Here is a 23,978-nt window from a genome sequence, read left to right on the forward strand (position 1 = left end):
ATTTACCACCAAATAGATAGCTAGATTATTTTTTAAGTTTAAAAGGCACTCTAAAATAATAAAAAGTATCCTTTTATAATGTAATATGTTCATTTTGTAAACTGGAGAAAGAGTATCACATGGTGGCCAAATATTGCTCTATATTTTATCAGTTTGCTAATAAAAGCAAAATAAAAAGTATATTTTTGAAGAATCTCTACTGAATGTTGAAATGTTATGTCAGAAAAAATAGCTGGTATGTGATCTTGAAGAATAAGTTTAGTATGCTCTTTGAATGGCAGAGGTAATTTGTTTAGTGTAATATGACCACATAATGCAAATAGTTTCAACAAATTTTTAGCCAGTTTGACCAGATTACAAAGATTGTTTTAAAATTAAAATTTTCTTTTTCTTTTTTTTTAGGGCTGCACCTGGGGCATGTGGAAGTTCCCATGCTAGGGATCAAATCAGAGCTGCAGCTGCCGGCCTACACCACAGTCACAGCAAGGCAGGATCCGAGATACAAGCTGGTACCTAAGCTGCAGCTCACGGCAATGCTGGATCCTTAACCCATTGAGTGAGGCCAGGGATCGAACATGCATCTTCATGGATACTAGTCAGGTTCTTAACCTGCTGAGCCACAACGGGAACTCCTATTATGATTTTTTAGTAATTCTAGTCAAAAACTACAAACCAGTTGCTTATTTAGACAAAGTTTACCTGATCTTTCTATTGAACTGAATTAGAACTGGCTTCACTTTTTAAAGATTTTTACTTATGTAGCTAATTAATTAGATTAAAGGGCCCACTTAACATTGAGTATTTACACTTTAAACTTTAGCATGTATTGGTGTTCCCACTGTGGCATGATGGGCTTTTCAGGGTCTCTGCCACACAAGGATGCAGGTCTGAGCCTCAGCTTGGCGCGGTGGGTTAAAGGATCCTGTAGGTTGCCACTGCAGCTCAGATCTGATCGCTGGCCTGGGATATGCTGCAGGAAGTCCAAAATAAATAAACGATTTAAAAAAATATTTAGCATGTTTGACTTAAGGACTATATAATATTTAGAATTATTATTTTCCATATCTTACTAATATTCTAGAATATCAGCATGCCACATTGGAAATATATTTACTAGTTATTTTATAAAATTATATTTTTAGTGAAATAAGTCATAATAGAACTACCATGGGATCCAGCAATCCCCTCCTGGGTATATATCTAAATATTTAAAATGAAATCAGTATCTCAAAGGGAAACCTGCACTCCAGTGTTCACTGCAGCACTATTCACAATAACCAAAAAATGGAAACAACCTGTGTCTTTCAACAGATGAATGAAGAAAGAAAATGTGGTATTTATACACAACAGAATATTATTCAGTCCCCCAAAGAAGGAAACACTGCCATTTGTGACAAAATGGATGAACCTGGATGATTTTACACCAAGTAAAATAAACCAGACAGAGAAAGCCAAAACTCTATGATATATGTGGAATCTTAAAAAAAACAAAAAAAACCCCAAAAAACTGATTTCATAGAAATGGAGAATAGTGGTTTTGTCAGGGAATGAGGGGAGGGAGGATGGGTTGAAGTAGGTCAAAAGGGTCACATTTTCAGTCATATGGTGAATAAGGTCTTAGGATCTAGCATATAGCATGGTGACTGTAATTAATAATACAGTATCATACACTTGAAAGTTGCAGAAAATAGATGTTAAGCATTCTCACCACATAAATAAGAGTAACCTCTATTAACCATGGGAAGTGACATATGCTTTAATGATCTTGATCTTGGCAATCATTCCACAAAGTATATGTATGTCCAATCATCACACTGTATACTTTAAACATATACGATTATGTTTGTCAATTATTCCTCAATAGTTAAAGTTTAAACATATTTTTGACAGTGTTATTGTCTATAGAGATGTCCTTACACTTAAAAGCATAGAGTCTACTGTTTTAGTAGTAATGACAACTACTGGTAATATGGAAATGAAAGGTAATCCCTGCGGTAAGTAGAAAACATGTTCACATTTAAATTTTAATAATATTCTGAAAGTTTTTCAAAGCGTGTTTATGGGCTAAAATTCCATCACAAAAAGACAATCTAAATGTCCCTTATTGACAGAGCACTCATCTAATCAGTGAATAAATAATGTTACATTTCTATATCAATCTGTTACTTTTCACAATTAGTAACTTCCTTCTAAAAATAATCTCAAACCTAAATTTAAACCTAATCTGTTTTTCCCATTATAAGAACACTTGCTCTAACCCCATAATTAAGTCCACTATATAAAGATTTATTATTTACATCATTTAAACATTTTTGTTCCCACATAGGAAAGAGTTTTGGTTTTTTTCTCCCCAAAGGTGATAATCATGTGTGTTTGCATTTGCATTAGTCAAACTAAATACTTATAGCATAACATGTGAGAATTGATAGAGCTGTTATTTAAAGAGGTACAGATGTGTGAGAGGTACTGTTACTTAATTAGCAACCTCAAATTGGTTTAATTTTCAGTCTAGGTTCACATTTCTTTCAAAGATCTGGAGTCCTTTGCTAGTTGTGTTTGCACACAAATCAGTTTATGATGGAAAGGTAGAGTTGTGCTTCTTTTGACAATAAGATTGTCAAACTGATGTGATCTTGGAATGAACAAAACAGTAAGAATGCACAATTTCCATGGTGTTTAACTCATAAAAAACATGGTAACAAACTACGGTGACTTTGACAATGTTTCCTGACAAAGTACAGTACATCTAACCAGCATGCCATAAAGATGTTGAAGCAAAGAACTTCATTTTCAGAGAATATCCTTAGGAGGATAACGGATTGGGGGCTGTTTTGTTCTATTTTTCATGTTACGTACGTAGAAAACACTTGGCTCAGAAGTTCTTTTAATCACATTTTTATTACCATACTAAATACCTTGTTTCAGGTAACAATATGCAATTCCGTTTTCACTTTGCACCTCTCTTCCTACGCATCCATTTCAGCTGAACCGATCTGAAGTCAATTTCATCCCTAGCGTTTAGAGATGAGGCCTTCGCAGTTCTAAGGAGAGAGAGAAACCACGCAAGAACCTAAGGGAAATAAGGCCTTGAAAACTCCCTACCTGAACAGACCCACGTTATGGGGTGAAACCAGAACCCTGGCTGAAATCTTCAAAGGAAAGAGGGTTAGCTGCAAAGTCTGGAGGAGTAAGATATACTTTCGTTCTGCTCTTTGGAATAGCACTGGCCCACTTACGGGTTATTTCTGAACAGCCTATCAGCAAAAGCATACTAGGCAAGTCAAAGGACCAAGTATTTTTTAACGACGTTTTTATAAGTCGGGTTATAAAGAGAGTGCCCATTTGAATACTGTCTTTGTTTAAGGGCAGCATGGACGATACAGCCCGGTGCTCTGTGCAAGGGTTCCGAAGACAACGATAAGCGATGATAAACTGACTGCAGCATAAATCATCCTGGCAGAGTTGTTAGAACAGTGAAGATCTGCAAAATCCAGGCTGTGGCTTCACTTTCTTAGAGACAGCGTATTGGAGGATACCGGAAAGATCGCTTATCGTGGTGACATTTTTGCAAAGGCCTGGGCTGCTTTTGGGGTGGGGGGAGAGGGTTCAAGAAGACTATCAGCAAACCTTACCCCAGTCCCTGGGACTCCCCGCCTCTCTCCCCGAACCAGCTCGCCCGCAGACTGCGGCAGGGAAGCCCCAGCGCCCGTAGGTGGCGCCCCACGTCTGTGCTTGTGCTCCTCGGCCGCGCTCTGGGCGCTTCTCGGAAACCGGTGTGTCTACCCAGGTCGTTAGAGCCCAGAGCAGGCGTTTTAATAAATAAGCGCGAGGGCCAACGCGCTCCATCAGCCCCGAGGTTCAGAGGAGCAGACACAGAAACCCAGGCGGAGGGGCCTCTTTAATCCTTGCCCAAACCTGACATTTCCCAAACTGGAGGTTCCGGAAGCACAGCTTTTACACCATCAAGATCCCAAGATTTTTCTCTCCATCCCAGTCCTCATTTCTTTTTCTTTCTTTATTTCTTCTTCTTCTTCTTCTTCTTTTTTTTTTTTTAAAGAAAATTGCTTTACCCATTAATTATGAAAGTGGTCACGCTCTTCAGGATTAAGACTTGGAGAGAATTTGTAAAAGAAAACAAAGACTCGAAAAGAAGAGGCGCGACCGGCTCTTGTGAGGTTGCCTAATTTTTAAGACAAGCGTCTGGGAGGATTTCGCTCTGGGTTTTTGGGTGAGAGCGGGCCCTGGGTGGTGCAGGGCACGGCGCGGGTGTGGGGCGCGGGTGCCCAGCCTGGGAGGGGGCAGTGCTCAGAGTCTTCAGGGCGTCCAGTCTGGAGACTGGAGGAGAGGCCGGGTCCGAGGATCCAGCGGATAGCAAGGCAGCAGCGGGCGCGCGGGACGGGAGGGTTCCTCCGAGGCTTCGGGCCCGGGTGCGAGGCAGACCCTGTGCGGGACAAGGGGCGGAGCGAGACGCCAAACATACCGGTGCGAAGCTCGAGACTTATGCTGTGCGGGGAGCGGAGTGCGGTGCGCGGGTGCGGGGCGCTGGCCGGCGCGGGAAAGAGACAGGGCAGGGCGGGGCGGGGCGGTTATTGGCCACGCGTGGGGAGAAGGGTCGCGCTCGGTGTCTCCTCCCGCCAGCTCCCGCTCATCTTCTCCTAGCAGAACAACTTCGCGGACAGCGGTGCTCGCTCATCATGGATGTTCCAGGTAAACCCAACCCGCCCCTGCCCTCAGCGATCCGCGCCTTCATTGCATTCGTGCGTAAATTTCAATGAGGACCGTGGCGAGTCTGCGTCTGGACGGAGAGAGAACGGGAGGAGAATATCGAAATCAATTTGTTCAGGGGCTGAGGAGGGAGGCTACCCATCGCGAAACAAGTTCTCTCGTCTTAGGAAGACTATATTAAGACTGTTGGAGGAGTTGTTCGGAGACTGTGGGCGGTGAGGGGAGAGGGTTTCTTTGCTTTTTGTTTCTCTGCTTGGTATTGGAATGGTCTGTCTAGTTTAGTGCGGGAAGAAGGGGCCCGGGTAAAAGTGAAGACGGGCAAGGAAGTTGGCAGAAAGCTGCAGGGGCAGGCTCCTGTCCAGGAGAGAAAGAGCCCTGAGACTGGAAACAAAAGCTGCAAGATAAGCAGGGCTTGGGGTTCCCACCGCTGGAATCCTCTGGTCCTGCGCCAGAGAGAGGGATCCGAGGGGCTTCTCTAAAAGGGCTCGTTTCTGGCAGGGGGACTTTGGAAGTGGATGCTTGGTTTTAGGATTTCTCCCTCTGGTTTTTGTTTTTTCCTCCTCTTAATCTTACTCACCCTAAGGAGCTTCGTGGGGATTTGCTCTTTGGGTGGAGAAAGGACAGGATTTTCACTAAAAGGATTATTTTAAAAAATCTCTAGATTGGAGACAGAGGAAGCAAGGGAAAGAAGAGAAAGGAAAAAGGTTTATTGATGTGGCTTTAAAGAAAACGCCACTAAAATTAAAGCTATTAAGCCTTAGCGGATATTTTCTTTGCCCGTGTCTTGAGTCCTCTGCCTTGGGCTGAATGGGCCGGGGATGGCGTTGACCATGAGGGTCACTGACCAGACCGTTATTGCTGAGGCCCTGCGAATTGACAGCCCCTTTCCTGACCGCACCCCCGGCGCGCGCCGCCCGGGAGCCTTTGGGGAAGCCTTGGCCAGTGCGCCCTGGCGTTTCTTGGGACCTGTTGTGCCGATCCTGGAGAGGGGTGGCGGTGCGGTGGGCCAAGAGGGTGGTCTCCAGAGAGGGGGCTCAAGCGCCTCAGGGGCCTGCTCTCCGCTCCTTCTCCCCACACACCTTTGCCTCGCTCCCTAAGGGTTTGGGTTCTTTGCCCCGACAGGTCCGTTGGAGCCTTTCTTCTGAGGACGACCCTGGCCTTGACCATCAGAGCAGGGGACAAAGGCCAGAAGAGGCTCCCCCAGGTCCCGCGCATTCCTGTGCGCCCTCCCACCCTCCTCCAGCCCCCGCCCGCCGCCGCCCCCGCGCGCTGCCCCCGGAGCCCAGATGCCGGCTCCCGGCCGGGGCCCCCGCGAGCCGCCGCTGACCATGCCCGGGCGCCGGGGGGCGCTGCGCGAGCCAGCCGGCTGCGGCTCCGGCCTGGGGGCGGCGCTGGCCCTTCTGCTGCTGCTGCTGCCCGCCGGCTGCCCCGTGGGGGCGCAGAATGACACGGAGCCCATTGTGCTGGAGGGCAAGTGCCTGGTGGTGTGCGACTCCAGCCCATCGGCGGACGGCGCAGTCACCTCCTCCCTGGGCATCTCCGTACGCTCAGGTAGCGCCAAGGTGGCCTTCTCCGCCACGCGGAGCACCAACCACGAGCCGTCGGAGATGAGCAACCGCACCATGACCATCTACTTCGACCAGGTCAGCCGGCGGCCTTCCCCTGCCTCCTGCCTGGTGAGGGGAGGGCGGGAGCCTGGCGCGCGGGCTTGTCGCCGGCCTCCAGGTTCTTCCCTCCTCTCAACCCTGCCCTTCTCTCTTCTCCAGAAAACTCTCCTTTCACAATGTAGCTTTGAAATAACTAATCAGCTCAGTTGGCACTTTGGTGACTGAAGGTCCTGTAAAGCTAAGAGTCCTGCAGAGCTAGAAAGAGACCTGAAATAATTTCCCCAAAGGAAACCGCACGTTTTACTTTTCGCTGGGGTGAGGGCCATCTCTTTTGGTGGGTGGGCTTCAGCCACTCCGCTGGCAGACTTAGAGACAAAGTGCATTTAAACCGCTCCTTGCTCAGCGCGGCGGGGGTGAGGGGGGGTGTCCCCGAAGGTCTCCGCCAAAGCTCAGAAAATATATACCTATTGCTTATTTTGGAAAGAACTGGGGAAAGGATGCTTATCTTCACGACAAGCAAATGGGGAAATAGCAGGGATGGTTATATAGAAACAAAACAGGGTGGTTATGTAAATGCAATACATGGTAAATACAGTATATACAACATAACATGCAATTATAGCATAGCATTATGATATATGGTGTGGTTCTAAAAATAAATGAATGAATGAATAAATAAATAAATAAAGAGCAGTGACTTAAGTTGCCTTAGCGATTCAACCTCTTGCTCTGGGTTCAAAGCAGAAGGGTCTTAGATAGGATCCGCCCTTGGTGATCCCTTCTCTGGGCTCCTGATGCCAGAGTTTCCAAACTCTACCTCATCATTCCATTCCTTTGCCAAAATGCTTCCCACAAAATGCAGCTTTGGCCTTGCACACTTGAGTTCCCTTCTCTCTGTTAACCAACGGTCACACCTGAATCAGAATTAGTCTGCCCAAACCAAAGCCTCTTCTTAGACTCATGTTTCTATGACCTTTAATCCTTGTTAAGTATTACATCTTTGAAACTGGGGAGTAGGAGTGTTGGAGGGAGTCTCTCTTTAATCTTATTTTTTTAAAAAGACACAAACATATTTATTTTTATTATGTCCAGCTAAAGCAGACAGCAGTGAATCAGCTTTTACAGCATTTTTATATCCATCCTTTCGTTTGAGTGTCAGGAACTCTGACGTAGGCAGGATAAGTAGTAGTAAGCTCTAATTTTATAGATCAGCAAACTGTGAGGGGGAAGATTCAATGATGTTTCTCTTGTTCCCCCTTACGGAGTAACTGAAACCCGGTTTTCTGGTGCTGGTGGGTGTTCTTTCCTCTACAGCAGGGCCTTGAATTTACCAGTTTCCTGAATTAAAAGCGGCGGTGACTGAGTTGAGACAGTGGAGTTGGGAGAAGCAGTCTAAGGGCTTGGGTGGAGGAGGCTTTGTTCTTTTTAAAAGCATCTTGAGGCAGCTGGAGAGCACTGCCTTGGTGACAGGGGGATGATGTTCTGTAGCACATCACCTTTAACAACAGAGCCAGGGTGTCTTTGAGCCCTGCAGTCCAGGGCTGAGGTGGTTCTCTGAGCCCCTTGAAGAAGCTGGTATGGCTCATTCCCCAAGTCACCCCTGCCCTTATCAGTGGCAGCCTTGCATGTCGCCTTGGGGGTGGCCTGTTATCCATCCTGTTATTTGTTGTTGCTGTTGGATATTAGTTTTAAATGCCCAGAACACCAGGTGGGCCGTGTTATTATTTTCACTGAGTTGTGCATTTGTGCATGAGGAAGAATGCGGGCAGGTCCAGGCAGAGGGGCCAGATTCCACCTTGAACATCTGAAAAGGGAGTCTATTCATGTGGGAATCCTCCGCTATCCAGGTTCTGCTTTTGGCATCATCACCCCTCATCTGTCTTTTATTTGAGAACTAGCATCCGGAGGGTCATGTGATTTTGTGTCTTTTGTCATTATACTTGCAGGTTGAGGAATTCCCACAGTTTGAGCTAAGCACGCCCAAGCTGCCTTTCCACTGGCCCTTTAGTTTTTCAAGCTTCTTTGGATGATATCATAGACCAGCTTAGGGAGTGGATAGCACAGGGAGGAAAGTAAAGAAAAAGGGGCCCAGCTGATGTTTATGGACTGTGGCCCAGTAGCCATTACTGAGCATCTACTGTACTGTGGCACAGGGGCCCTGCCTGGGGCTGGGAAACTTGGAGACAAGACCCTTGCACAGTCTATCCTCTCCTGAAGCAAACACATTTATCCCAAGCTTTATCTGACAGGAGTTGTCTCACTTACTGGGCCTCTTACTCCACAGGCCTTTCTGTACCCATTCAGGGTGGTGCTCTGTTTGGTCAAAGCTTCACATTCCAGTCCCTCAGCATCCCACAAAGCTCTGAACAGACTCAGTTCACAGTTTTAGTTACTGACCTCAGTTTTCTTCTGTTTCTTTCTCTCTGCCCTGCCCCAGCACCCACAGGTTGCATGCACACTTACAATGGGCATAAATAAAATATACTCTAAAGACATCCTGCTGAAGCTACACTCTATTAGAACCCTTTGGGAATCAATTCCTGCTGTAGGATGTTTAACTCCAGCACCTCCCTCCTGGGGCTCCCCGGCTCCCTGAGCAGGTGCTGCAAGCAGTTCTGCAGCTCTTAAAGGAGCCAGTGCTGGTGGCTTTGTGTGTCTGATGAAAACAGGCTGAGAAGGGGCTTGCTATGTGCATGCTGTATCCCCTCTTCTCTTCCAGGTGTTGGTAAACATTGGCAACCATTTCGATCTCGCTTCCAGTATATTTGTAGCCCCCAGAAAAGGGATTTATAGCTTCAGCTTCCATGTGGTCAAAGTGTACAACAGACAAACCATCCAGGTGGGTCACCGTGACAACTGGACTCTTTGGGCTTTGGAGGAAAGAGACCCCATGGCTGCATGGCTTGTCACAGCCTCTGGGAGGTTGGGGCGAGCTGGGGAGGAGGACAAGGGAGGAGGGCCGACAGGGGCCTGGGAACCAGCCCAGTCCTCTGGGTCAGCCCTGGCGTGATGCCACGGCCAGGATAGGGGTGGGGAGACAAGAAAAAGAAGATGGAGGTGGGGTCCTTCGTAGTCTGCTGAACTTTACCTTCTGTCTGTGTTGCAGGTCAGCTTAATGCAGAATGGCTACCCAGTGATCTCCGCATTTGCAGGGGATCAGGACGTCACCAGAGAAGCTGCCAGCAACGGTGTTCTGCTGCTGATGGAAAGGGAAGACAAAGTGCACCTCAAACTGGAGAGGGGCAACCTCATGGGCGGCTGGAAGTACTCCACGTTCTCTGGCTTCTTGGTTTTCCCTCTATAAATGCACAGCACCCCTGGCTGGTGGGGAAGTTGTCCCATGGACCCAGGATTCCACCCTTCCTAATACCCCGCATTTGAACTTGCCAGAACAGGACAACTTCTTTCCCACCTCCTCCATCAAACTGTTGCGGTAGCAGAGTGATTACCTTCTGAACCTCCAGTATTTTCTTCCAAGATTGACCATGCCTCGGGAACCTGGCCTCTAATTAGTTTTAGATGACAAGGTCTTAAGGAGAAATGAAATTATCGATCTGAGCAATTTGTACCTGTGATTGTAAAGTCAATATCGGATTTTATTGTTGGGACCATTGACTTTTCTTCTTTGGTTTGTACATGGTATTGTTGTCCCCAACCCCCACGTGAGGAGTGCCGCTGACCCCTGACCCCGGGATGGATTGCAGGCTGCAGGCTGGGCTCCAAGCAACAATCAAGAGCCCAGCAGGTCCCCGCTTGCCCGCCAGTCCTTGAAACCTGTTCTCCGTATGTCTGTTCAGCCTTAAGAAAAAGAATGGCTTCACTTTCCTGCTGTATTCCACCCACCCCACCCACCCCACCCACCCCTGTGGGTGGATGGGAGGACTGGGGAGGGGAAAGGGGACATTGTGTCAAGAAGTGCTTTATCCGGAGAAGCAAATTTTGCACGATTGGACCGCAGCTCTTGTTTTGTATTGTTTGTGTATTTGTGTGAATTTTTCCCTCCAAGAAGCTTTACTTTTCTTCTCACACTCAGCTCTCCCTTCGCTCCCTTCCTTTTATCTTTTGTGCTGGGGTGGGGAGAGAAAACGCGTGTTGAATTCCTGGAGGAGACCAAACAACGCAAAACAAACAATCAAAAAATACTTGTCTATTTTGTGTTGGATGAGACCAAATCAAACAAAAGTTACCTGTATGTCAAAGTAAAAATGACAAATGGACATTCCTGCTTATTCTTTCAAAGAGATTCTCTCAGATGCACTTTTAGGACTAACAACCTGGATTTTTTTTTTTTTTAATTGACATTCTGGAATACTTTAAAAGCCTGATGTTCCTGGGTGGCCTGAATCATGTCAGAAGAGAATGGAAGCTGTGATGACCAAGTCCCCAATCTCATAGTGGTTTCTTTGCCGAATGCACCTGGGTTTTCCAGGCAGCTTGTTTTTGTTCATTTGGATCCACTTCTGGGTGAGCACACTGCCATGAGGCACCTCAGAATCAGGGACCAACCAGCTCCTCTGCTCCAGGATCCTCTTCTGATCTGCCTTGGGCAGAGGGTGTGGACCTTCCCCTGGGAGCACCTGGCTGGAGGCCACCTGGAAATCATAGTGGTTGAAGGTATTGGCAGAGGTGTCCTACAGGCATTTCCCCCATCCTTCTTATTTGGCACCTTGTACATCAGTATTTATTAAGACACAGCTGAGAGTTGATGGGTGCAGGATTCATACGCCAAGGAAATGGCACTGATTCCAAAGCAATCAAAGAAGAGACCTCAAACCAGATGTTAATTTGTCCTTTGTGTAACAATGTAACCAAAATATTGATGATAAAAAATCATAATTTAAGATTCAGAATAAATGGGTTTGATGTCTGGCTTGTTTTCTCCCTTCACGTTGTCTCCCAACTCCCAAAAGTCAATGTGTAAATAAAGGCCAGGAACCAAGGGTGTGGGGAAATTAGACGCATACTGTGGATTCTGTGGAAAAATACACAGAAAAACACAGACACACAAAGACCTCACTGTGGGGCTAGACAGATGTATATAGCACTTAAATATATATTTTTCACACAGATTTTGGGGGGTATCATATGAAAAAGATAGCATTCGGAAGGCCTTATGAAGAGGCAGTCTGCTTTCATCATATTTAATCTTTGATGTGGTGCAAGGTCCCAATCCACTATTTTAGTCAGAGGACACAGATACACAAGCAACTGACCTTTGAAAAGAGCATCTGTTTTTTCTAAGATACATATGAGGGTGGAGGAGCATTGGGTTTCATTTTCAAGTAAGAAATGCAGTGGGGATTCTATACCTGGAAAAAATATATTTGGGCAAATGGTCTAAGTTTTACTAGCCTTATGAGAGGAGCATGACAGGATATCAAATTTAATTTGAATCTGAATTTTGTGAGGGAAAAAAATCAAAAAGCATTTGGGGTATTTTGGTTCTGTGATTAGAAGACAAATTTCTTTCTTTCCTTTTTTTTTTTTTTTTTTCTGTCTTTTGTCTTTTTAGAGCCGCACCCACGGCATATAGAGGTTCCTAGGCTAGGGTTAGAAACGGAGCTGTAGCCACCAGCCTATGCCAGAGCCACGGCAACGCCAGATCCTTAACCCACTGAGCAAGGCCAGAGATCGAACCCGCAACCTCATGGTTCCTAGTCAGATTCGTTTCTACTGTGCCACAATGGGAACTCCTAGAAGACATATTTCTGAGCAGAAACAGTGTTTATTAATGCTGGTAGCATAATACTATTTGGCTCTGTTTTATTGCTCTTAGTTATTATGTCCTCTTTCCCTCATTTCCTTAACCTTCTGTGCAATTTAAAACAAAGAGCAAACAGTCTTCTGTAGGAGACAGGATAGCACATCAGAGACTGAAAGATATGTGAGTTGTTATTTTTATCACTTACTAACTTGTAATACACATTTCTTCCTGGTTACAAATTTATTACATACAGGTTATCATTTGGGCATGCTGTCTAATAAATAAGTTATTACATCGATCTACCTTAAAATAAGAGTATTTCAGGAGTTGATTTTATATTAGGAAGTGGATGCCAAAAACTCCATTAGGAAGAAGCCAGGACATTAGTGTTTCTGCAGTTGTTGATCATCTTCTGCTGCTTCTCCTGCCAAGGTTCTGTCTGGCTGAGGATCTCTGAGGGAGATGAAGCTTCTGTGTATGAGCTACCAAATTATATAGGTCAGATCAAAACTTGAAATATAACTTTCTTTAATTGGAAAAAAATGACATTTATAGTATTTGCAGCCCAGTTTGAGCAGCCCCATCTCTGAGCCACAGTTTTTCTTCTGTGACCCGCAAGGCCAAAGTGAGGGTCACACAGAAGTGTCTAAATTATAAGGAACCATGATAGAGGTATTATATGGTAGAGAGGGAGTTTCCATCAACATGCAATTGCTGAAAAATATTTTAAATAAATGCCCAATAGGAGGACATTTATTTATTTATTTATTTATTTATTATTTTGCTTTTTAGGGCTGTACCCACTGCATATGGAGGTTCCCAGGCCAGGGGTTGAATAGGAGATGCAGCTGATGGCCTAGCCACAGCCACAGCAATGTGGGATCCAAGACGTTTTTGTGACCTACACCACAGCTCATGGCAACGTCAGATCCTTAACCCACTGAGCAAGGCCAGGGATGGAACCCTCATCCTCACGGATCCTAGTTGGGATCGTTAACCACTGAGCCACGAAGGGAACTCCCAGGAGGACATTTAAATAGGAAAAGTAATTTTCCATATTCTCAAGTAGACTTTTAAAATTAGAGCACTATATTGAAGTATAAGTTGATTTTTAAAATTGATGATATTTGATAATATCAAAATCTATACATTTTCTTTTCCTTTTTTTTCTTTTTTTTTGGTCTTTTGTCTTTTTAGGGCTGCATCTGCAGCATATGGAGGTTCCCAGGCTAAGGGCCTAATTGGAGCTGTTGCTATCAGCCTATGCCATAGCCACAGCAATGCCAGATCTGAGCCACGTCTGCAACCTACACCACAGCTCATGGCAACGCCAGATCCTTAACCCACTGAACGAGACCAGGGATTGAACCCGAAACCTCATTGTTCCTAGTTGGATTCCTTTTTGCTGCGCCAAGACGGGAACTCCAAAATCTATACATTTTCATATCAATTCAGTTCTCAGTTTTGTTTTTGACTATCTGTGGTGGCTCAAGCTAATCTTTCTGTTTCAGTGTGTAAACAACATTTTATTTTTAAAAAGGCAATTCATATTTTTAACACAAGTTAAAAAAATGAGGTTCCAATATTATGACATTATATATAGTAAGCTGCTCTAGTTGATAATGTTAATGGTACTAAGCTGTAAATTCCTTCAAAACAATACTATTTTTTTTAAACTCAACATATACTCTAATTTAAAACATAATCCTGATAATTCAACTCTAGGTCTTGAGAAACCTGTAATTCCTGAGCCTTATTTGCATACTTATATTTTTTGATTAATGGATTTATGTATGATGAAATTATTTACATTTTTAAAGATTATGTTTAATGTGACTGCCCAGAGCAAAGGCGATAAAAAACAAACAAACAAAGAAAAAACAAAACCTTTTTGGAGACTGTCATGAAAACTTATGGAACCCTATAGAGATGACACAGATTTAATTGTTTGGGAAAAAAGTTTTAGCCAAATCTAGTTATATCAGGCATCAGAAGAGTTAGAAAAAATATACAAGGCCAACCTAAACTTTTACTGCATCCTTAATTTTGTTTGATATTTTGTCAAGGAAATTGTTACCAATTCACACACTCAGTAACTATTATATACAGGTGGTTTGCCTGTAGATACATGAACATATACACCTGACTTGCAGCATAGTGATATAAAATACATATGTTGGCTACATTCTCCTGAGTCTAAATATGTGAGAGGAAGATTTGATGAATCACTTTATACAAGCATAACAAAAGCATGGGTTTCTCCCGCATGCCTCATATATAGCAAAAGAGCAAAGAATGTTCTGTCAATTTGTGACCCCATAATTTTGCAGTCTTTTATAAGGAAATAAATATTGCAATAAGATAATGTTGCTGTAAATAAATAGTTAATGTTTCTGTTTCTACAGCATATAACAATCTACTGCATAGATGCTGTTGAATGAAAGGCACTGTTACATTATATTTAAGATAGTGTAAATAAATGTTGGAACTCGTAGAAGCAGGTTACACTGACTCACTCTAAAGGGTTTGCTGTGCACTCTGTACAAACACTTATAAAAAATGTAAAACTAGACTAACCATAGAACTGCAATGGATTTGGACCCATTTGCCTTGCTTATGTAGAAATTTACTTATCACTGGAACTCTATTTCTAAAGCTGGCACTTCGCTACTAAAATGGGATTTACAAACACTTTAAAATTTAAGATAAGAGCCTATAAATTCTCATGACATTCTTAAAACTAATTTTCTTGGTATTTAAGGAGCAAGCACAGCAAACCTACTGACGTGAGTTAAAATAAATTTCCATTTTGGTCCTATGGCTTTACATTTTTTGTACTCTGAATGTGTGTGTGTGTGTGTCTGATCCACTGTGAAGACGTTAACTGCTGGTAGCCGCATTCATTACTTAAGTCTGTTTATGCATTTGCCTAGATTTTTAAAACATTATTTTTGCAGATAGATTTCATCAGATTGTATGCTTACTGGTTTCACAGATGGAGCGCTACGATTCGTTCACATTTAGATATTTCAAAAGTCTGTATGTTACAAAACTGTCCGTGATGTGACGGTCACATTCAGCCTTTACCCACCTCCCTGAAAAAGAAAAAAGTCTTCTCAAAATTCCTTTAAAGTAGATCCAATGAATATGATATTCTTAAAAAAAATGGTCGGTGTCCGTCTGTATAATAACATTACACCAGAACATGAATTCTAAGTAAATGAGTTTCCTTCCACTCCCTAACCCAGTGGGGTAATTTGAAATTTTTAAAGGCAAAAGCCACATGGTTTTACCTCCTACAGATAATAGGAGCTCTGTTTTCTCTTCCTAAGTGGATGTTGCTGTGGATTTCCATCACCAGAATCACTGTGGTGTCTATAGCTTCATAAATCATCATCTTCATCAGCTCGTCCACATACACTCATGTAAATGAGCTCCTTGACAACTTAATTTGGAAAAGAAATCTTCATTCTCTCTTCTTAATGCCTAAGCAGGACTCCCCAGGGTTAGAATGCTGCTTTGCACTGGAGCTGTCCTGGCAGAAGGGAAGCTGCTTATTAATGAGCACTCCCAGTCTTGCAACCTAACTTGTGTTACTTTTCCCTCACAATGTTCAGGAATGCTGACTTCCTTTTCAAAATCCATTTTAGGTGGCAAAAAAAATTGTTTGAGTTGAATATTGGCAATATATTGGAACATGCACCTCTTATTTTGCCTAAGCATCACTTTACTCATGTGAAAATATCATTTTACGCATGTGAAAATATCAATCTCTCATACCTTCAAAGTCCAATGGACTATACAGTGTCTTAATATTTCCTTGGCTTTGTATTACAAATAAGAATTTATTGTGATTCTGGGTGCACTGTTATTATGGAATGAACTAAAAATAATATCTAAAGTGTAACTAAATTAACAAAAAAATTGGCAAATTCTTACTGCTAAAATTCCTCATTTGCTGTATTTTTACATGGCTCTTAAACTTGCTTACCAGCTTTAAAATTAATATTCAAATTAATATTTATCTTTGAATGGATAACTTTTTTTCGCAGTCATGTCACTGTTGCATCATAAATAGTACACTTCCCAAAAGAAATTAATCACTGACAAACAACTTTAGGACATGACAACATGATACTTTTTTCATTTTGCCAAGCATCGTGCCAAGATATCAGCATAACTTTGTTCTGAAATTGTAAACTGTTGGTGGAGAAAGCAATTATATTACTTACAAAAATGATCTATTGGGAAGAGGGTGTAGATATTTCCTTTTCATTCCAAAACATTTGCAGATTGCTGCCTAGGGGCCACAGAATGTGCTTAGGGATAATGATAGAAAAATAAAAACGTAATCGGTGTGTGACAAGAGAGCTTCTAGGCCTGGATGGAAATGGTGTTCAAAACTAGCCTGGAGGATATCCAGTTAAACTGATGGTGAAGCGGCGGCTGGGGTGGGTGTGGGAAGAACCTTAGACATTTGAATGCATACTGACTACAGTTAATAGTGTAATTTCTATTTTCATATATGAGGCAGAGAATGTATTTGGCATTGGCACTGAATACTGAATATCAGTTGATCTCCTGACTTGAAGGTCCCCCCATTACCTTGGCTCCCTTGGTGAAAATGATTGGGTATTTGGCAGATGAATGCCAGCATAGAGCTCATGAACCAAGCTTGGGAGTATTAAAGTAGCCAGATGCAAGGAACTGCCATTGTTTGAATACGTGAAGATTAAACCACAATAGTCCTTTTTACAGTTGTGTTTCTGCTATTCTTGCGTGGTGAATTTCTTGGGGAAAGAGAAAACATGCTAAGATTACTCAGCTCCTCAGAAGTTAGAGCTGAACCAAGATCCCAGCAAGGTATGATGTGAAGTCCATCTTAGATGGGAAGGGGAACCTAGCACATGGGCATTTTTTAAAAGATATTAACTTAATGAATAAAGATTGAACCTAGGAAGAAACAGCAGTAAATGCAAGACCCAATGGCACTGGTAGAAAACAGGAATTCAGTATGTTTTCTTTCTACAAACCCACAGAGAAGAGTGTTTTCTGTGGGTGTGAACACTGAACATGAGCAAATATTTATCATCCAAACCTACCCACTGTCAAAATGGCTTCCGGAGCCTCCAGTTAAGCCGTCACTGAAAATACACTTTCATGTGACAGGAAGATGATGGACTGGGGTACTTTCAACTGGGTACCTAGAGCCACTCCTACTAACTTCTCCCCTCAGTAATTTGGTCTCTATTTCGTACTTTATTTCTTGTATTCTATCTTGGGAATCTATTTCACCAGAAGGTGGAAATTACATCTGGTCTCCCTGACAGACAGAGATTGAGAACTGTTGAGAATAATTAAGCCATCTGGTGCTATAAATCCAACAGAAAGTTATGATCAATGGATCATGGCCTAATCTGCTTTTCCTCCACTGCATCTAAATTACCTTGGCACAAAAGAATGACAAGGGGTTGGATTTTCGAAAGAAACCACCACGTCTTCCCAATCATTAGCAGGCAAAGGCATGTGTGCGTTGGAAGGTGATAATTAGGGAAGACTTGTTCTCCCTCAGGCTTATTGTTTTCCCTACTTCATTTTTCCTTTTTTAAAAAATTGTCTCAAAATCTACTGCACCAAAGAGAGAATGTCACAGTTTTTACTTAAGATTCTTACCTATTGCTGAGGATGTTCATGAGAAGAAATTATTTACTGAAATAAACTTTTCATCTTAATGAAGACTTGAAATGAACTGAAGTGTATTTTGTTACATTTTCTTGCAGAATTGCAGAAACATTTGTTTCTGGAAAGACTCCCCAATAGATGGTGCTGCTGCTGTGATTTAAACCTTTGGATAATTAGTATGCAAAAAAGCTCCAGAGAGAGGCCTCTGGGAATTCCCTTATATCAAGTTATAGACAGACCAGAATGTGGCTTTATTTTTGCTAAATGCAAATCGGCATAATGGTATAATTTGAAACCTTCAAAAGGAGTTCTTTGTATTTTGGGGTCAAGAAATAACTTCTCGGGTCCATTCCTCATATCGCAAATATCTTTGAAACATAACCACAAGAAAACTGAGGGATGCAAAAGGATGAACTGAGTGGCCTTCCAAGTTTCTTTGCCCCTCATGGTTCAAGGACCTATTTTAGAGATATAATATGAAGATGATAATGCAAATGAAAAATGGAGTCCTTTCATATTTAAGGGAAACAATTGCATAGGCAGGAATTGTTTTGGCAGAATGATGCTGCCATTGATGTTAATGATAATCTTTAATATACTAACCCTTGACACACACGAGGCACTGTGTTGAGTGCTTTGTGTTGAGGGCTTTACGATTATCTTTCTATTTCATCATTTTGATAACTCTACAAAGTAGACACTCTCATTATTACCATCACAAATGCTGAGAATAAGATTTAAAGTGACTAATTGACATGGTCAAGGTCTCACACCAAACGAAATGCAGAGATAACATTTCAATCTTGGACTTTCTAACCTTAGAACTAGATCTCTAAACGGCAGTATTGTACTGCATCTCCAAATAAGAGCTAAAGTGTGAAAATCATTTTGTTAAATGAGAAACCTAATTACACCTTGATTATATGTTTGCAACAGTTATTTCAAACATTGCTTTTTTTTTTAAAGGACAATTTAGCTTTGCACCCTGCAAACATAAGAACGGTTTTATCATAATCATATGAAAAATATTGCAACAATTGCTGTAAATCTATTGATTCTCATATTAGAAACACCAAAGTTTGGGCTCCCGTGATGTTTAGTCATCATTTCTGGGCAGAAAATCATAATGGAAACATTTTTTTCTCTTCCCCCCCCCCCAGAACTCTTTAAAAAGATGAATGTAAAGTACCCAAACACATAAATACAGATAGTTCATTTTCTCAACAGTATTGTATATTTTATAAAGGGCACAGGTCACTCTCTCTTAGGAATTCTAGAGTAAAAACTGAGAAATCAAGCACAAGAAGGAAATAAGCTGGGCTTGTGTTGAGCTTCTTGACCTAAAATTATTCATGGTAAGTGTCATTTGGTTGGATGAAATGTATATGTTATATTCTAATTATAGGATATCTATTTTGAAGTTAGTAGTAAAGAGACAAAACAAAAGATGTCTCCAAATATTTTTCTGAGAATTTTTAAAAAAACTTTTTTTTGTAACCTCTCATGATGTCTTTTTTTAAGGATTATGGACATAGGAAAAGCTTACTTTTGAAATTATTACATCTAAATTGACTGCCAAGACTTTTTACTTAATACATATTTCCATAGTATTTTAAAGAGGAAAAAGAATTTTCACTTTTTGGGGTTTGATTGTTTCCTGAAATTACTTTGTGTACAAAACAAAATAAGAAAGGTGTCACATTCTTATTTAATATGATAAGGCAAAATTTACCTTTAACAACTTTTTCCTTATTTACAATAAGAGGCTGGGCCTTATTAGGTAAGTATGTGGTGTTTTTTTGAGAAGAGGTAGGGACCTACCTATGTAAGAGTATTTGGGTTCTTGGCTTGGCTCTGCCACTAGGGGGAAAGCCTTAAAAAGACCCTTCATCACTTAGTACAACTAAAAATAAGCTAGATTAGCCCAAAGTGTAACAATTACATCCAGGGTCATTTTACTTTTCAGTGAGATATGGTATTTGAATGAAATCTCAAATTAACATAAATTTAGATTTTTTTTTTTCTTTTTATAGCTGCACCTATGATCTATGGAAGTTCCCAGACTAGGGGTCGAACAGGAGCTGCAGCTGCTGACCTACGCCACAGCCACAGCAACACCAGATCCCAGCCACACCTGCGACCTACCTGCACTGCAGCTTGGGGCAACACCAGATCCTTATCCTACTGAGTGAGACCGGGGTAAAATCCACATCCTCATGGACATTATATCACGTTCTTAACCCACAACGGGAACTCCATAAATTTACATTTTGATATTTTAAGTTTTTTTATCAGAAATTTTGGCAATTCTCTATTGATTACTTGGGATGATTTAGTTCAAATGAAATGCTATGGAGTGAATCTTATTGGCCTGTAAGATAATCAATGTTGCGTCAGAGCATTGTTACTGAAGAACATGTAGCTGTGGTTTATTGATAGTATTTTGGCATCAGAGAATTTTATCCTGCCAGCCCTGGTGGTTATGACTTTAGATAGAAAACAGTGGTTCCTACAACATAATAGTACATGCTGCATCTTGTCAGCCTTTAGCCACAAAAGGTGACAGGGCAGAGCTGCCACATTCATGTCCTCTTGCAGCTGTGACATTTTCTCTCTTGCATATTTCGAGAAAGCTCATCCTATCTTCACTGTACTAGCTTTCACTCCAAGGTGGAGGGAAATATATATATATATATATATATATATATATATATATATATTTATATATAAAATAATTCACTTGTTAGATTCAAATATATGGGAAAATAATTTATCAGGGCATAGAGAAGGTAATGATGATGACATGGAAATTTAGATGTACACCTGAGTAGGATGGATGAACAGATGGAGAGATGGATAGTTAATAACAGATAATAACAAATAACTTGAGATAAGGGCTAGCTTTGTTTAATGTTATAATACATCTGCCTGAAGATAATAGTTTTCAAAATCCTCTTGGTAGCTTGTAACTTTAGAGTTATGCTAAGTTAAGTAATAGATACTCATTAATAATTTCTAAGTTAAATTACTTACTGAAACATTATTTTTAAATTTTTAAATATTTTCCAGGATTTTTGCAGATTATATTCCACTGTAGGTTGAAATATTAATTACTATTAAATATTCATTATTAAGCCTACCTTTAAGATTTTATACTTTTGGTGTCCTATTTCATATGGTATAGAAGACTAAATGTATTTGGGTCTGCTAATAAACATGTTCTTTTGCTACACTGAGAACTAAACAAAGAGAAAAAAAATTTGCTGGTCTGCTACAGAATGCTGGTATGTGATAGACAATTCCCAAATGATTTCTTCCTAGTTTTTTTTTTTTTTTTCTGTAATAAAACTAAAGGTTACAAATGGTTAAAAAATATAATCAGAATGTGAAACTATTGGAAATAATAAAGTAAAGGGAAATGACATTGTATACAAAGCATGCATACTATGTAGGATGTGTTTTTTTATGGAAAAAAATGAGTAATTTTGTCCAAAAGTAAAAAGAAGAAATTAAAGGACAAAAACTGAAAATATATTGTTTAGGTAGTTTGAGAAAATGGAATCTTGGAAAAACAATTGTGTCTTGTGAGCTCAAAGCTGGGTAAGATTGAATAGGTTGATTTACAAGTTTTATTTTTTTAAAGAGATTTAGCATTAATAGCACACAAATGCAAAACTAGATTTTGTTTTGTTTTGGTATTTTCCTGTTAGAACAGTGAATGTTCTTTGATTATAGGTCTGCTCTTGATAAGAGATTATAAAAGTTAGTTTTTGTCTGCATTTTAAGTAATCCTCTAGCTCAGAAATTCTGTGTCTTACCAGAATAATTCCCTGTGTTTTATATCAACCTTACCATGTTCTTTGTTATTTAAGAGAACTGACTTTTCTTACTTTTTAAATGACTGAAGTTTTTTGTTTGTTCCAGAGCCAGGGGTCAAACCCTTGCCACAGCTGTGATCAATGCCGGATCCTTAACCCCCTAAGCCACCATGGAACTTCTTGCTTTGTTTTTTATTACTCTTTCTGTTTACTTAAATTACTTTATTTTTACTTTGGTTAAAATGTAGCTAAGTATTTTTCAGTGACCTAGGATCTTGTGTATTCAAGTGTTAAAACCTTCTGACATGTTTGACATATATCGCTCTCCTCAAATCAAATCCTAAATGAACTCTTTTTTATCTCAAGCTGACTTTGCCTGAAGGGGCCCTGGAAAATCTCAGAGGTCTTGTCTTTTCATCTTGCAAAAAGAGAAATTAGAGGTATTGGTTCAATTGCATGAAAATTATTGTCAAATAAAAAATGCTTAACGTTTCCTTGGTTATGTTTTTAGGGGTAAATGTTATTTAATATAAATATTTCAAAAACTGTATGAAGTCCATAGACATCTGTCTATACTTCTGCAATATGTGGTATATCCTGGCGTGATATTATGTCATTATCCCAGTTATTATTTTCAAGTGGTTTGTGCCACTGAAATAACCAAATTTCCTTGTCAAATGAATTTTCATCAGATTGTTAACCATAGCCATTTAAAGTCTTTGTCATCCACAGATAGTTTTTTTTTTTCAACTCCGATTTTCTCCAAGAGTGTTTGCAATTAGCTACAGACCAGAGTGCTTTGTCTTCAATAAAAAGGGAATGTTTCTGAAACCCAGTGGTGACAGACACTCTGAGGTACAGAATTCTGGTGGATTTGCTTAAATAAATTTGAAGCCATACCATGGCCTGAGTAAAGACTTCTAGAACATTAGTGAAGAAGCTGAAAAGTTCATAAAACTGCTAACCCAAGACTGACTGAAGAAGAATTAACTACATGAGACTGAATGAACTGATGAAGAATGATGATAATGTTTTAAAGTTTTTGTTTGGAACAGTGCTGGTTCTTCAGTGTTCTAGTTTCTGGATATAAGGAACCTCTTTCCCTTTTCTCTTAAGCTATCATGAACACCTAAAAATTAGTTGATTATACTTTTTATATATGAATTAAATATTTTTATTTTTCTTTCTGCTTGATCCTACCAGAATTTGGAAACTCTGAGTGTTCTAATTTTCATGGCAATATAGATATTTGCATAATTTCAATAAGAGTCTGTGCTTCTTATAACAGGACATAGTTGAGAAAATGTGGTGACATATCCAAGGCTTTGAATGAACTGCTATGCTTGAGAATGACATGCATAGAATTAGATATGGCCAGATACCTTTGAGGAACTCCAGTTAATTTAGTGGAGCCATCACTTAAAAAGCCCCCATGGAAAAACCAGCCTGGTACCTGTCTTATAGGGTTCCCAGCCTTACAAGTGAGTAAGGAAGTCACTTCCTGGCAGAGCCAGGATGCTTAGGCTTTCTTGGGGTCCTCAAGAAGAGAGGAATTCCCCTAAATCTACAGGTACCACAGGTGTAGTCTGATGGCAAAGTTTTGAGTAGGCATTGTAGTCAAGAGAGGCTTTGAAAAGTCTAAATTTGCAATTCCTTGTGAAAACTTCCAGCAAAGCAAATCTAAACTCCTATGAGGTCAATTACCATTCTTGCTGTACTTGTGTAGAAATTCAGGCCAAATGATGCCAGATTTATTTTGTTAACTTCATCTTTGACCAAAAAGAGAGATTGCTGCAGAAGACAGAGGAAGGATTTGGTGACTAATTGTGGGAGGCTTTGGATTTGGATGGCCAGTAAAATAGTGGTGCCTATGACAAGATCAGGGAAATCAGGAATGTACTCTGATTTATACCACAGTAAAATGTATTCTTTTAAATGAAAATCTTCTGCACTTAAGATATATTTAACCTTTGGTTTGTACAAGAGGCTACTTTACAACGGGGAAAAATCATTTATAGTGTAACTTGGAGGGGGTGGAGCCAAGGATGGGATGCTTTATCTCTGTTTTTCTCCATGAAGCATTCCAAATGAGCACATTTCATCTTTCAAGACTGGTTCATTTTAAACTAATACCGCTGGTTAGTGGGTTTTGTTATTTTGCACGTAAGGAAATAGGACTTTAGATCCAAAACATAAAACTGAATCTGCTGCAACGGCGGTTTAATATTTTCTGTCAAAACTAATCTAAAGCTTGATTCCCTGATTCATGGTGCTGGTTGTGATCCCCAATCTTGGAACCAAGGAAAGATAAAATACCATGCAATGTATTTCCAGAAAACCCCAACAACATACTTAGGAGACATATGGAGATTAGAGTTTATCTCCAACATTAAAATATTTTTTATATCTTCATTGTAATAGTCATGTCTGTAGTTTTCCTAC

General features: G+C 40.8%; 1 protein-coding gene across 5 annotated transcripts; it reads left to right on the top strand.

Moving 5' to 3' along the window:
• The first annotated feature begins 3,344 nt into the window (after nucleotides 1–3,344).
• On the top strand, nucleotides 3,345–13,922 carry CBLN2 (cerebellin 2 precursor). 5 transcript variants are annotated; one of them, XM_084990903.1, is made up of 6 exons: nucleotides 3,345–3,556; nucleotides 4,058–4,228; nucleotides 4,660–4,707; nucleotides 5,848–6,368; nucleotides 9,052–9,171; nucleotides 9,439–13,922. In XM_084990903.1, the coding sequence occupies exons 4-6, from the start codon at nucleotides 6,012–6,014 to the stop codon at nucleotides 9,634–9,636; spliced, it is 675 nt and encodes a 224-aa protein (XP_084847029.1). In that variant the 5' UTR covers nucleotides 3,345–3,556; nucleotides 4,058–4,228; nucleotides 4,660–4,707; nucleotides 5,848–6,011; the 3' UTR covers nucleotides 9,637–13,922.
• The last annotated feature ends 10,056 nt before the right edge of the window (nucleotides 13,923–23,978 follow it).

The sequence above is a fragment of the Sus scrofa genome, chromosome 1 (assembly GCF_054392235.1).
Source record: "Sus scrofa isolate SSC_HxYL_T2T_F1_AM1 chromosome 1, Sscrofa_HxYL_maternal_Yorkshire_Landrace_v2.0, whole genome shotgun sequence".
In the NCBI taxonomy this organism is placed as follows: Eukaryota; Metazoa; Chordata; class Mammalia; order Artiodactyla; family Suidae; genus Sus; species Sus scrofa.